Source organism: Amblyomma maculatum, chromosome 9, assembly GCF_055883805.1.
Source record: "Amblyomma maculatum isolate TAMU_Amacu chromosome 9, ASM5588380v1, whole genome shotgun sequence".
NCBI classification, from domain to species: domain Eukaryota; kingdom Metazoa; phylum Arthropoda; class Arachnida; order Ixodida; family Ixodidae; genus Amblyomma; species Amblyomma maculatum.
In genome coordinates, this window is record NC_139352.1 from 498,322 (window position 1) to 513,598 (window position 15,277).

At 48.2% G+C, this 15,277-nt stretch overlaps 2 protein-coding genes across 2 annotated transcripts in view; one reads left to right on the forward strand and one right to left on the reverse strand.

Moving 5' to 3' along the window:
- LOC146178072 (microtubule-associated serine/threonine-protein kinase 2-like) overlaps positions 1-15,054 on the forward strand; it is a 44,249-nt gene extending 29,195 nt beyond the window's left edge. Inside the window, exons 9-11 of the mRNA XM_084579625.1 lie at positions 8,029-8,177; positions 13,855-14,205; positions 14,776-15,054. Of these exons, the coding sequence (XP_084435751.1) occupies positions 8,029-8,177; positions 13,855-14,205; positions 14,776-15,054 (779 nt within the window). The remainder of the gene's footprint in view (positions 1-8,028; positions 8,178-13,854; positions 14,206-14,775) is intronic.
- LOC146178073 (uncharacterized) lies at positions 5,662-7,646 on the reverse strand. The gene has a single exon (XM_084579579.1). It carries the CDS (start codon positions 7,423-7,425, stop codon positions 5,662-5,664), a length of 1,764 nt encoding a protein of 587 aa, XP_084435705.1. The 5' UTR covers positions 7,426-7,646.
- Positions 15,055-15,277: the final 223 nt, after the last annotated feature.

A 15,277-nucleotide genomic window follows, 5' to 3' on the forward strand; every position in this document is an offset into this window, starting at 1 on the left:
ACGTCAACAATGTAGGCAAATTCTCCTCTTCCATTGGCTCCACTATACAACCTGTCGTCTGCCTGTCTTAGGGCACCCAATATGAAAAATACCCTCGCTCTTGCGCAGTACCTGGCTTTTTTGAGGTCGGTCCGCCAGCTGAAGAGGTACTTAATTTCAGAAAAAGTTGAATTTAAGAAGGGAAACATTTTCCACGCTTCTAGATTCAAACTCGTAACGTCAACGCTGCGAAGGGCAACGTGATCCCTGTTGTGAAGTTAACACTTTTCACTATGAAAGCCTTCGTGAATATAGCTTTGTCACTCTTGCTAATGAAAATTCTGCGACCCTATACGTGCCTATTTTTATACTTTTCTGTCAGCAAAATGCATAATTATTTGCCTAGAAAGTTATATATTTATTATTTTAGATCCGAAGCCATGACGTCAATGCTCGGACGGACTCGCACCACCTGGAAGAGAAGAGCTGTGTAACTTAGTTAGAGAAGGTGCGCGTATAAAAGCTTACCCTGCACTTGGTTCACGAAAGCGCTGTTCTGAGCTAAGCGAGTTTCTTTGCCTCGATGTATGCGGTATCGAATCATCGATGCAGGCCAACCTCATTCATTTTGCCGTTTTTCGCTTAACGTTAACAGAGGGCGCTGATTAGGTTAGGGAGTTATTCTGTTGACGCAGTTGGTAGATGTGACAAATGTAAGCCTGCACCGCCCAACAGGACACGAAAGAAACATGACACTGCCTCGTTCTTTACTTTTTCCCGCGTGGCCTTACAAGGCTTACAATTCACATACCACTACTGGTAAAGTGCCAGTCTGTATGTTTAGGCATAGTGTCGCTATCTACGATTTAAGTGACCTGCGCAGAAGCAAGGGATCTATGCGACAAATGAGCATAAATCATGACTAGTAATCCGAGCTCCGGTGCAATTCCGGAAATCATAAAACTGCCTAAGAATGCGGTAACAAGCACTCTCTAATACGAAGGAATGAAAAGAGCAGCTTTGCTGGAGCACTTACACTTTGTTGCAGCTCACCGTAGGCCTCTCTCATGCATTAGCGCTTTGAACGGCGTGCACAGGGCCGTTTACTCTCCGTGTGAACATGCGAACAGGTTGTCGTTCTCTTCGAAACACCGTTGCCAACGACGCAGCCGCATATCGAAGCCAAGGTGAAGAGGCATCTGGAGGCGACGCTTTGCATGGTCTGCCACTGTGTTTTAATGGGCGGCAGTGTAGTACGTAGTAGAGCTTTGAAGAGAGTGCACGACCTGTACATTAGCTTGTCGACTTCGTTGACGCCTCTGGACCCTTCGCAAGAATGCACGGCCAGTAATTACAAAATCGCAGCTTGTGGGAAGCAGTGCAAACTGGAACTCCAATAGACAATCAAGATTCCGACACGGAGATGGCGACACACATCTTCGCTTCAGAATTTTGTTTGCAAGCTCGTAGAAACTAGCCCGAGAGCACGTTCTGTTTGTAAGCTATATAGCCACTACATTAGAAGGCACACATGTGATTTGACCCCTTCTCAGTAGTATGCCGAACTGCATTAACAAAAAAGTCTCCCTTCTGTGTTAAACCGGCACGATTACTCGATGTAGCGATCAAAGTGCCCTCAAGGACGAAAATTTTTAAATTTGCCTGTATCCACAGATAACGGCATTCTAGTGATAAAGAAGATTCTTACTATGAAAATGGGCCTTGAACAAGCTATAAGAGTTGAAAAATGAAATATGGGTGTCAGCACAATGCTAGATTGCACCGCTGTCCCCTTAGGGTCGACGTCACGAGCTGGAAATGGGAAGCGGTAAAATTACTAAATGTACTTTGCTCAGTAATAGACATATCTGCATCGACATGACGTAAAAAGAGCCACGTACATAACAAAACTTGGATGAAGTAAGGAAGTACACATATATAAAACGTTTTCAGTGAGAAGCATCACATGACCTTGCTGCAGCTAATAGCTGCACAGCGTTTTGATAACCATTGTGACAATGAAGGTTTGACTTTGAGCTACTAAAGTCAGATGTGTGTGTGTGTGTGTAAAACCTTTATTGGGAGGAAGCTTGAGGTAGCCGGAGCAACCTCACGCAAACACTAGGTGGGCTCACAGGAGCCCATTGGCGACCGCTGCGGCTAGGGCTCGGTGAACCAGGGCCTTCTGGCTTGCCAGATCGGAGCAGCCGAGCAGGGCTGCCTCCCAGTCCTCCCGGGTGAGGTTGGGTTTGGGGGTGAGGTTCGGGGTTGACTGACATGCCCACACCATATGGAAGATGTCCGAAGACTTCTCCGCACAGTGCGGGCACTTTCCTGTACAGGCAGGATCAAAATGTTTTAAAACTGCCGGGCACAGCAGCGTTTTGGTGTAAAGGCGGAGGAGTGTGCGTTCCTCCACCTTTGTAAGACCCTTACAAGGCTTAGGATAAATTGCATGGCCGAATTGAAATAATTCAATAATTTCTCGAAAAGTGAGAGCCGGATTGGGTTCGAGATCCGTATCATAAGGGTCTGAAGGCGTTGCCCGGAGAGTGAGCGCGCGGGCGGCGGCGTCGGCCGTTTCATTGCCTTCGAGGCCCATGTGAGCTGGAGCCCATACAATCGTTCGAGACGCGGGGGCCCCGAGGTAGTCACTGTTTTGAAGGATGCGGTGCGCAAAGAGAGGAATGTACCCCTGTTTAATATTTCTGCAGGCCCCTCTCGAGTCGGTGATGATGACTCGTGAGTCCTTGTCTGCGGCGGCTAACGTGATGGCAACTTCTTCCGCATGTGTTATGTCTTGAGCTCGGAACGTTAGGCCATTCACCGTGATTTTTTGATGGACGACTGCGGCTGTGTACCAACCCCCATGGTGAGGGCCGGAGGCGTCCACGTAGAAAATTCCGTGTTTGTTCCCATAGTGACGGGCCAGTGCCTCCGCCCGCGCAAGGCGCCTGCCACTGTGGTCGTCACGTGTCATGTTGGCCGGAAGAGGGCGTACGTGCAGGGCGTATCTCCAGATTTTAGGAATGCGTACGCGCTCTTCCGTAAATGTTGGGTGGTGGATGTGTAGTCGGGCTAATAGGCGGCGTCCCGACGGCGTTTTTGAAAGTCTTGTGTATTGATTAGTCAAGTGCGCCTCTCGGAGCTCCGCGAATGTGTTTATCATCCCCAGACCCATAAGACGCTGGTTGGATGTGTTGATCGGGAGATCGAGGGCACGCTTGTACATCTTTCTGAGAATCACTTCGAGAGCGTTCTCATCAAATCTGCGCAGGTGGAGGTAAGGAGTCGAGTAGAGTACTCGACTGGTCACGAATGCATGCGCCAGCCGCAAAGCGTCTGTGCACCGTAACCCCCCGCGTTTGTTAGAAACCCGGCGCACCATCCGGCCCACCTGGTCCCCCACCTTGCGCAGTTTTGCTAGTGTTGTATCAGTCCGTCGATGTTTGTGGATAAGGAGACCAAGTACTCTAATCTCATCGTGTTCGGGTATTGGACCGCTGGCCAGGGATAGTTCCATTTTTGTGGTGCACTTAGGCGACGGGCGAATGTGCACAAATTCGGATTTGGACGGTGAGCATTGAAGGCCGCAGCGGCGGGCGTAAGCCTCTACGATCTGCGCCGCTTGCTGCAGGTTGGCCTCAATGTCTCCAACCGATCCATGTTTGGCCCAGATGGTTATGTCGTCGGCGTACAGCGCGTGCTGGATGCCTTCGACCGTCGCCAACTGAGCCGGTAGTTTCATCATGGCCAGATTGAAAAGTAATGGCGAGATGACCGCGCCCTGTGGGGTGCCTCTCGTTCCCAGTTTATATGGGCCGTGTTCTTCGTCTTGTATTCGGATGAAAGATTGCCGATCTGAGAGAAATTGCTTGATGTACTGAAATGTGTTATGTCCACAGTTCGTCTGGGAGAGATGTTGCAGTATGATTTCGTGTGTGACATTGTCGAAAGCCCCCTTCAAGTCAAGGGCGAGTACTGCCTTATCGTTGAAGGGATATTCGACAGGGTTGAGAATTTCTCGATCGAGTTGAAGCAGAACATCCTGAGCGGACCTTTGCGGGCGGAAACCGAACATGGTGTCTGCGAATGTATTTTTATTTTCCAGAAACCCAGACAGCCTGTCCCGCACCATGGTCTCCATCAGCTTTCCCGCACAAGACGTGAGGGAGATGGGGCGGAGGTTGTCTGTGTTTATGGCTTTGCCGGCTTTCGGAATGAAAGTTACCAGGGCGGTCTTCCATTCAATTGGTAGAGGTGCCTCACCAAGCCAGATCGAGTTGATGAAAGCGAGGAGGGTTTCGTAGGCGGGGTCGGGAAGATTGGCAAGCAGTTTCACAGTTATCTTGTCCCGGCCCGGTGCTGTTCCTCGTTTCATTTTAGCCAGGGCCGCCTTCAGATCATGCAACTGGAACGGTTGATCCAGATCCGCGTTCTCTGAACCTGCATACGAGTACGCGGGTCCTCCGGGGTCCTGCTTAGTGCAGATACTGGTCGCGCAGTTTGCATGCTAATTTTGATGTATTTCCATCGAAGCTATGAATAGCTCGTTGGAGATGTTTTTGTGTCTCGGCGCGAGTTTGAGTCGGGTCAATTAGGGCACGAAAAAGGCGCCACGTGCTCCGGCTCGACATTTGTCTGGCCGCCGTGTTGCAGCGGTCTACCCAGTTTGAGTCGGCGAGTTGGGCCGCGTACTCTGCCGCTCGCTGAGTGAGCTCGGCGATACGAATTTTGAGCTTTCTGTTATGTTTTTGGCGTCGCCATCTGCGGACGAGGCTGTGCCGCGCTTCCCAAAGGTGCAGAAGGTGGTTGTCCACCTCTGGAGTGGCCTCCGAGAGCTGAATTTGTGTTTCCACTGAATGAAGATGTGTAACCAATCCTTGTGCCCACGCGTGGTATCCTTGTTCGTGGATAGAGGCCGAATTGATGTAGCTTTGCCGAAACTTATTCCAGTCGGGTAGCCGAGCTTGTGCGTGGGGTCTTGCCAATGGTTTAGTTCTTACAGTGGTATTGATAAGGCAGTGGTCACTACCGAGGGTTTCCTCGGTGTTGATCCATTCTGCGTGTACAATGTTTTTGGTAAAGGTGAGATCCGGGCATGTATCCCGGGTCACTGAATTACCCATCCGTGTTGGATATGCAGGGTCAGTGTGAAGAGTCAGGCCCAGCGTGGACGCGAGTTCCGCTAGCTTGCGTCCCCGCTTCTCTTCACGCACGTATCCCCAGAGTGTACTGTGGGCGTTGAAATCACCCACAATCACCAAGGAATCCCTGCCCGCAGCCTTTAGAGCGCGGCTAAAGAGTGCTGCGAACGTTACATTTTTGAGTCTGGGGGAGCAGTAGATGTTGAGTACGTGGAGTGGCGCATCTTGTTTCTTGAGCGGAAGAAGTGTCACCATCACGTAGGAATATTCAGTGTCAAGTTCTAAGTCAACTAGAGTAGCCGTATAATTTTTATGCACGCAGACGCAGGAAGAGGGGTCCTGCTGAAAGGTGATGTAATTTGTGAGGGTGACGCCACTCCCTGGCTCCTGGAGGGCAACCACCGCGGGAAGAGAGTCGAAAGTTGAAAGGTAAAGTCGGAGATCCGCCCTCTTTGCGCGGGAACGGAAGCCCCGACAGTTCCATTGGACAATTTGGACGGGGGTGGCCGAATTGGTTCTTGGGGAGCGCTTGATCTTAGGGCTGCTCGCCATGGTCATTTAGGCTGAGGAGGGGTTGTATTGACGCTGCTCCGGAGCCAACACTCGCGGGAAGGGGGGCATCCTCCATACCGGAGAGCGAGCAGTTGTCGTCATCGTCTACCTCAGGGGTGCGTCTAGAAGTTTTGTTAGGACGGCCGGGTAAGGGACCGCCGGGCCTGCGCGAGGAGCGTAAGGAATGCGCAATTTGTTTGGCAATCATCGCGGGGATTGTCTCTTGCAATTTGGAGATGGCGTTGACCATCATTGAAATTTGATTTTCTATGGCAATGAATCGTGCCTCCGTGGCCCCGAATCGGGCCTCGAATGCTGCCTCCAAGCTTGTTACCGCCTTTGGCACCACGAGCTCACTCTCCATTACCTCAGCCGCGGGAGGCGAGGGCGGAGAAGACTGGTTAATTTTGGATTCCAATTCGTTAATTTTCTTAAGCAGCATCTCGTTTTGGGCCCTGAGTGCTGCTATTTGATCTTGCGCGGCGCTACGCGCCCTTGGGAGGGGAGTGGAAAGGGGGGAGAGAGAAGCAGCCCCACCCGAACCGCTCACCTGGTGTCCGTTTTTGACTGCGTTGACCCAGGCCCTGGTATCACCGCGCGTTTCCGTCGTTTGTTTCGCCAGTCCGCCGTGTGGTGGCAACACCTTCGATGGTCGTTTTTCAGCACCTCCTGTAGGTGGGTTCTCGATGTTGGTGATTTCCTGGCGAGGCTGATCGCCGGGAGGCCCAACATGGCGGCGTTTCTTCTTGGGCGCCACTTTTTTCTTTTTTATCTTGGGTGTGCGGAATTTTGCCGCACAGTCGCGAGAGTTGGTGACATGGGGGCCACCGCACACAGAACACCGCGGAACACAGTTGTGAGGAGCCCGCACCCCCTCCACTAGCGGAGCTTGGAATCCGCAGAGTCCACAGGTGTCAGACTGCAAGTTTGGACATGCGTCCGCGCGATGCCCGACGGCCCCACACTGGCCGCACGCAGGAATAGTTTTGTAATAGTTTCGCACAGAGATGACCATGTTGTCATAGTGCACGTAACGGGGCTTCTCTTTACCCGCGAAAGTGATGCGTGCCTTGTTGGATGTTCCGAATTTCCGGATTTCCAGGATGGTGCCGGCGCGCCAGCACACTCGGTCTTGGAGAGTTTCTGTGGTGTCCGAGTTACAGACCACGATCACGCCGTGGCATATGTTTCCGCCGTCTTGTCTCAGGTAACCCCAAAGCGGGATCGACCCCTTCTCGGTGTTTACTGCGAAGTCCCCGATGAGCAGGTCGGCCGCCTCGATGTCCGGGGTATGCACAATGATGATGTTTTGTTCTCGTGAGGGTAGAACGGAGACGGCGCTGGCCCGTTTCAGCCCGAGGTACGCCGAAATGGCAGTGCCGTAGCCAGTTTCCGTGAACGCCTCGTGAAGAGAAACACTTTCTCTGGGCTTTATGACTATAACGTAGTCTTCAGGAGCCGGTTTGGGCATTGGACGCGGCTTCCACTTCGAGAACGCCTTGTCCTTGCTTCCCGTGGCGCGCGTCGCGGGAGCGTTCATGTTTCCGACCGACGAAATGGCGGCCGGGGCGGCGCCGAACGCCGCCATCTGGGCTTTGTCTTGGGAGCGGCGTGCAGCCGCTTGAAGTAAAGCTTGACTCCGAATTTTCGGGATCACCGTCGAATTTGTATCTCCGGTGGCGGGTACCGAGGTCCACAACATTGCTTCAGGGTCGTAACCGCGTATTTGATCCGCGGAAGTCGCCATTTTTTCCTCGGAGGGCCGATTCCGCCAGGCCAGGCGTCGGCGACGCCGTTAGGCTTAACGACGGCGCCAACGTGGTCGGTCGAAAAATGGCCGTAGATTTGAAGAAAATCGGCCTACCTGGACGACTTTTGTATCCAGTTGTTCCGCTTGATTTTTCGGATCGATCGATGCCAGTTTTGCCGGGGTAGGATGATTTGGGACGCGGCCCCAGCCGTAAATTGGCGGAGCCGAAACACACGCGTCTGCTCTCGTCGCGCGCTCGCAGCGCCCCCCCCCCCCCCCTAAAGTCAGATACAACTAAACTCTACAGCAGCCACTACAGATAATTCTTCCGTGACAAAAAAAAAAGTACGCTGATAAGGCATTTCTAGTTACCTAAATAAAACGCTAACCACAAGACTTAATGAAAATCTCGATAGTTGCAATCCCTCTGCAGGGTTCGCATGGTCAAATATCAAAACTTCATTCTGCTTGCTGCTCAGCGGAGTGATACACACGCCACGTACCACTGCCCATAGCTAGCTAGTTAGCAACTGCTGTTTGTTTTTAAGTGGTCACTTCATTTTATTCATTGAGTGCTCGTATCGGACATAATTCTTTCAGCCGGGATATCAGCGGACAAGTCGATAACCGCCAAGGAGAGGATGGACGTCATTCTTTTCCGAACCAAGAGTCTTGGGAAGTACTGGAGCTTTGGCATCAGCATTGTGGAGTGCATCGGAGAGAATAAGAAGAAATTCTTCATCGTGGAGGTGTGTTATCAGCGATTCGTACTCTCTTGCACCAGATGAAGCCCAAACACCCATCAACTTAACTATCCTCAAAAAGGGCATTATTGGGGCTTGCTTGCTCAGTGCACGCTTTCAAAAAAGAAGCGTCGGAAAGGGAAAAGTTTCTTATTAATCCATAAAGAAGTAATTGTAGAAAGGGTGTTCAGCAGCGTGCTTTTACTCTTAAATGGTTGTGAAAATTTTTCTAACTAAAGGCGTCGCCATTCAAAACACATAACACAAAGCGGTACGCTTTTTCGCACAAACCTAACTTAATCAATAAGATGACATCTTCCGATCACTGTGCGCATATCTTCAGGATTCGATCGCTCATCAGCATACGCATTAACGCATCTGCACGGCTAGACGTGCAGGAAAACTTCACAGGTTTGATGAAATGTTACGGATTCATGAGAAAATCTTCTTGATACAGGGCTTCAATTCGGGACCATCGTTGATTATATATGCATGGTCTTGCCTATTTAGCAGTGCAGAGTCGGCCACTTTTTTTAAGTACCGCTCGAGCGTCGATTTCCAGGGGCAGCGTCGTCGAGATAAAGCAGAGCGGAAATCTGGAGAGGAAGCGAGTATGCGCGACGGTCATGCTGCTGGAGATAGCGTCGTCTGCTTGGCTGTTCTGCTTCGTGCGAAGCATCTAGTTTTATGCCAAAGTTCTGAGCATGTTTTTTTTTTTTGTTGTTGTTTTTTGTTTTTATCGTGTTGTATGTTCTGTGTGTTTTTGCTTTGAGTGTGTCGAACGCGTAACGTTCTAAGCATGACGCCTGTGCTTGTGGGTGCTGTCTTAAGGGCTTTTATTTTAAGTCAGTACGCCGATGTTGAATGTCCTCTCTACTCGCTATTCGTATAGGCAACATTCACAGCTAAGTTCTTGAACATGCTAATTTAATATTAGAAAGATCAACCGCACTGTATGCAGCCCACAAAGTCACCTAATGTCATATTTCCACGACTTGATCATGCCTTCAAAGTTAAACGCGCAAAGTGTCATTTATCATCTTATGCCAATTGATTCATTCCTCGCACTATCGTTGAATGGAATAGCTTGCCCTCGCACATCGCTACAGAAACTGACATGAAAAAATTGCAAGAGCTACTTCGCTGTGACGGAAATGTAGAATATTTCGCTGTTGTTTTTCTTTCTCTCTTTAGATGTTATTTATATTTAGTTAATGTTTCTTGTTGTAATTGTTCTTGATAATTGTATCGTGTTTATTACAATTGTTTCACCCCCCAATGTAATACTATCCTGTAGAGGGTCTTTAGGGGTAACCTAAATAAATAAATAAATAAATAAATAAATAATAAATAAATAAATAAATAAATAAATAAATAAATAAATAAATAAATAAATAAATAAATAAATAAATAAATAAATAAATAAATAAATAAATAAATAAATAAATAAATAAATGTGTATGTTCAGAAACGACATGGAACCAAAAAGAAGGAATTGTACGGTGCCGATTTTAAACTTAATAAAATGTATCTGTTAACATGACAAATCTCGCACACGAAGCTGTTGTTCGGAGAAAGTAATGCAGAGACAGCTAAAAGTTCATCACTACGGCGTCTCTCATAGCCTGAGTCGCTTTCGGACGTTAAACCCCACAAACTAAACTAAACTAAACTAAAAGTTCATCCTTACTGATTTCCACCTCTGAGGAGGTAATTTTCAAGATACGCCTAATTATTCAAATTCAGGGAACGACCAAACACGAATGGCAATAGTTTAAAATTAGGGCTATAAGAAATCATGGTTGCGGACGTTATCTATAGTTAAGTTCATTCGAACGCATACAAAACGTTAGTAACCGACAAACGTAAATACAGGTTCTAGTTTGTTTTCTGCCTTCTGTACTCGTGCACAAATATTCTCGTCGCCAAAAGAATTGTTTTTGGCTTCTTTGCGAAGCATTACGTCGACTGTCTACCAAACCTTCAGGCATTAACGAATTAAGTCTCATATTCTCTTTTCTTTTTTTTTTTTCGTTTAATCCTTTCCACAATCAAGACAAAAGACTGTCTGACTGAGATTAGTTTCTTATTCTGCAGGCGAGCGCGAGCTAGTCGCGCGGTCAAACAAGCAGGACTCTGCTTTTACTCGTCACAGAAACTAAATTCCTTTTTGCCGCCATCTTGTGTCATTTGAAGTTGACCTCCTAAGGCGTGTAAGGTCACCAACTGATGAGCGAAAAACAGCATAACAAGTAAATCACTGACCTTTTGTGTAACCAATTACTATGTACAGTACATCCCGTTCAGTGAGTGAGTAATCATTATTAGGTGTAGGTGCCATGAAGAGATCACGTGCAATATAACTGTCACTGATATCCATAACACCTGACGGACATCAAATCATTTTACTGTCTGGCGCTGCCCATCAATTGAGCTGTGAACAATGTAGTGTCAAAAGCGATACGCCTGAAAGCCTGCCACTCTTCTATCGAGGGTTTGAGAAGAAATGACATGAGCTTATAAACTAATTTCGTCCCAGAACCACTGAAACACAAACTTAGCGGCCTTCTTAAGCATTTTCTTAAAAATAGACAAGCATGAGAAGGCATATGCGAACAAGCACAAGTCAAGTCTTTTTCTAATGTTCTATAGTCTTTCATTGCAATAACTTGAAAATTTTACTGATCTGTCCACGTTCATGGACCTTTTACCTGACCGTCTTAATACTTTCATTTTATCTACCTTATACATCAGATTTTGAGGGAGCATGCTTACGTGATCCCTTACTCACTCCCTAATTCATTCATTCTTAAAGGGCTCGGGTAGTACAACTCGGTTCGTTGACCATGCCTGCACTTTTTGTGGTGGGCCAAGTGTTTTAATTTTGGTGCTCCACTCCCTTTGGAGGGTCCTTGGCTTATTGTGGATGAACTTTAAATACGCTGATTGCTAAATTTTAGAAGTCTATCGACTTTTGGCGGGGCAAGCAATATGGCTCCATCTTATGTGAATTGATTGCTTGATATCACGCCACCCTGATAATGTCATAACATTCGCAATCAATCAAAATTCGCTGATAGAACTTGAAACTTTACCCCTACACGAAAGCTTAATGGCTACCACAATAACAAACAGGCCAACCAGCAAAACTGTCTTCTGGAGTGAACAAAAGCTGATAGAAATTAGTATGGGCTAGTAGAAAAGAACGAAAGATAATGTTTTAGAGCAGGCATCACATAAAGCACAACAGGCTAAAGTAGAAATAAGAGACGGAGTAGCTTTTGCCTTAGCCCTCCCACTCCTTGAAAACTGCAACGTATAATCTGCCTTTTGGCAAGCGCAAAGTATTTGCGATAACAAATGTTTAGCTTTGCCGTAACTCTCTACATAAACATCGTGCCAGTGATCACAACTTTGCTCTTGACCGTATAATAACCATTACCATCAGCCACACTAAAACCAGTGCTGGACAAATGACTCTCCCATATGCCTCCAATTAACCCGGTCCTGTGCTAGTTGAGTCTGCTTGACCCCCGGCAACTTCTTAATCTCATCCGCCCATCTTTCTTCCACCTCCTGCTACGCTTTCCTTTCCTTGTAATCAATTACCCTAAGCGATCATAGGTTACCTTGCCTTCGCATTACATGACCCGGCCTTGCCCAGTTCTTCTTCGCGATTTCTATTAAAACGTCATTAACCTGCGCTTTGCTTCCACAACGTTACACTAACTTCTCTTAGCGTTACACCTACCACTATCCGTTCCACAGCTCTCTGCGTTGTCTTCAGTTTAAACAGGACCCTTTTCGTTAGCCTCCACATCTCTGTCCCACAGGTGAGCACCGGTAAGATATAGCTGTCATATACGCATACTGTTAAGCTGCTACCAGTGATCTGGGAGTACTTGCCAGATGCGTTCCACTTCAGTCTGATTCTCCCAGTTATTCCCCTGTCGTGGTCCGAATCTGCAATCACTACCTGTCGTAAGTAAGCGTATTCCCTTATCACTTCCAGCTCCGCGTTACATATTGTAAACTGCTGTTCCTTTCCGAGGCCGTTGAAAATTATTTTAGTCTTCTACGTATTATTTTAGGCCTACAATTCTGCTCTGTTTACATGTTAGGTCAATAATCATTCCTTTCAATTGTTCTCCTAAGTTACTTAGCAATAAAACGATGTCATCAGCGAATCGCTGATTACTGGGCTATCCCTCATCAATATAACAGTTCCCATTCTAGGTCTCTGAATATTTCCTCCGAGAAAGCGGTGAATAGTATCAGTAAGATCGTGTCTGTTTGCTTCGCACCCTTTTCTATGGGAATTCTATTGCTTTTTTATTAAAAACAATGGATGCTAAGCAGCCACTACATATATCTTCCTGCAGTTGAACATGTGGCTAACCTACAGACTGATTTCGTAATGTCTGCATGACTGCTCAAGTTTCGACTGAGTCATATGCTTTTTCGTTTTCATACGCCTACGTTTTTACACTTGGTTGGATCACTGCGCTCTCTCAGTGCCTGTGCTTCTCTGGCTCAACCTCTCTGTTTCAAGTTCACCGTCATATTGGCGCCTACGCTTCCCTAATCTTGGAAATCAAACTAGCGCACTTCAAAACAAAGACACAGGAAGAGAACGACAACACAGCCCTTTGTCTTTGTTTTCAAGTGCGCTAGTTTGATTTCCAAGATGAATTACCAACTAGCCCGTTCTTCCACCCTTGCAAGCTTCCCTAATGTAGCGTTAAACACTCGATCGCGTTGGAGAGCGGGATCTCGTGCTTCTTACTACCACTGCCACCACAGCCGCTGTTGTTCAGTCAGCCGAACCCGTCACACACTGAAGGACCTACCGCCATGATTTCCTTGCCTTGATGTACGCTTTCCGCCCTTTTTTGCTGTTGGCTTGATAGGGTGGCTATAGGGAACTGGTGGCTAGATGATGGGTGGGCTTCTATGTTGTAACTGAGGATGCAGGTGGGGTCGGTAGGAAAGTCGACGTGTAAGTATTTTGCTCTCGCACACCGGCGCCGGAATTCGCACAATGGCCCTACCACTATTTGCAGTGAAAACACTGCTTGTAAATTCAAGAGGGGTTTTGCGGTGCAAGATCAAATTTGCTTCGAGTTTTACTAGCGCGAGAGCAATTGTTTCAATGACTCTGTTTCTTTTAAGACGTTTTCGTATGGCAATGTTCCACGAGTTTCAGCATGGGCAGCAAAAACGTACACACATGCATGCCTATCCAAAGGTAATAAGAGAGCCGAAAACTTAAATTATTGACAGCGCAAGCATGAACATGGAGCGGCAGCGAAACCTCCGTCTACCCAGCAACGTTTCGAGAATCAGAGTTTGTCGTTGTCTGGCTGAAGACAAGACTTGTGCAACCTCGCGAAATAAATGCCGATTCGGAACCAGATTAAAGCAGGGCTCTGGTCGAAATATTAATAAGCGCGGAGTGAGGCTTTTTTCCTGACATTTGGTTTGTCTCTAGATGGGCTAAGAGAAGTCAGGGCCAAAGTCGGAGCCCACAACTCCGATTTAGACAAGAGGACTGTCTCCATCTGGTCGAAGGCACGTCCAGCTGAGGCCAGACGAAGACAAGTTAAACATTATGCTAAACACCGTCCGTGGTTGAGAATTGTGATCAACACACTATTTTCTCGCCTCTGGCGGCTACACGCAGAAAGTGAAGAGCGGCAGTCCTGCCGACGCGTCTCACGTTCTCGAGGGTGACGTCATCGTGGCAGTGAACGGAAACGACCTCGCCGAGTTGCCCATCTCCGAGGTGAGACGCCGCATGCAAGACAGCGGCGACCAGCTGGTGGTGACCGTGCTGTCTTCGAGCGCCTTCCGGTTGCTCGAGTCACGCCGTGATTGGGACCAGATAATCAAGGCGGCAGGCTACGAGACGCTGCAGGTGCGGGCCATCAAGACCACCTGCGGGGGCAGCGGCAACTACGGCTTCAAAGTCTTCGAGGCCAAGGCCTGGAATGAGGCAAAGAAGAAGCTCGTTCATTGCCATCTAATCCAGAAGGTGATGCGTCTTCTTAAAGCGTTGATACCACTTCGACAGTGGCCACAGCTGAATCACTGAGGCACTCCGAGGTCTACGTCGTATAGTTGTCCGCTGTAGTGGTATTACCAATTGTAAGTGAAATTAAACACAAAACATAGACGCCATCCAGCAGAACTGCAGATGTGTCAGCTTCATAACGAATTGAGAACAAGGCCCCCCGATGCAGCTGGAGCAAGAGTCACCTTTTAAATGTAGATGGCCGACGTTAATTCAATGTGCCCCTCAGCTAGATGAGATTCTGTCATTATACGCGAATTCACTGCAAATAGAAACTGAAGACTTCAATATTATACGGTCACAAGATCTTCCATCTGACGTGGTCTTCCATCACTGGCTAGTGATAAAGCGCCGCCTGTAGTACGCTGCCTACGCGACTCGAACAGAATTCTCCCTGTGTTCAAAATGTAAAAGTGCTTTGTTTATTTTGTCTGCTCGGCGCTTTACAATGAAAATTAACACTGCACGGTAAACTGGTCGAATATGTATGCGATCGGAGCCGTAAGCGAGGTTTTATTCGCTGTCGCGCAGGTTACAGACGTGCAGGTCGTGAATGCCAATAAGCACATCTACCCGGGCGATGTGCTTCTCATGGTGGATGGCGTGCCCGTTGAAAACATGGACCAGTACGGCGTCAAGACGGCCATGTCCAAAGGTGCCAACGAGCTAAGCATCACCATTGCACCCATGTCGCCGCTCCGTATCAGGAGGCCATCGTACACCCGGATGCATGAGACCGTCATGACGGACGCACACTTGCCAGAGCCGTCGGCCAAGGCCAACATCGAGGCCGTGCGAGCGCCCCGTTAGAAGCGTGCCAACTATCGGGAAAAAAAGGCCGAGATGACATATCCTGCCGTCAGGACACAACGAGACAACTCATTCTGCGGATGCGTTCTGTGAGAGAAAATTAACCGGGATTAGTCGACGCGGATATACGAGTATGTGCAGGGCTAGAAATGCTCAGGTAGCAGCGAGCTAGTTTTCCGCTGTGTGGAGACAACTCAAGGCACCAGGACGCTCAGGTTACTGT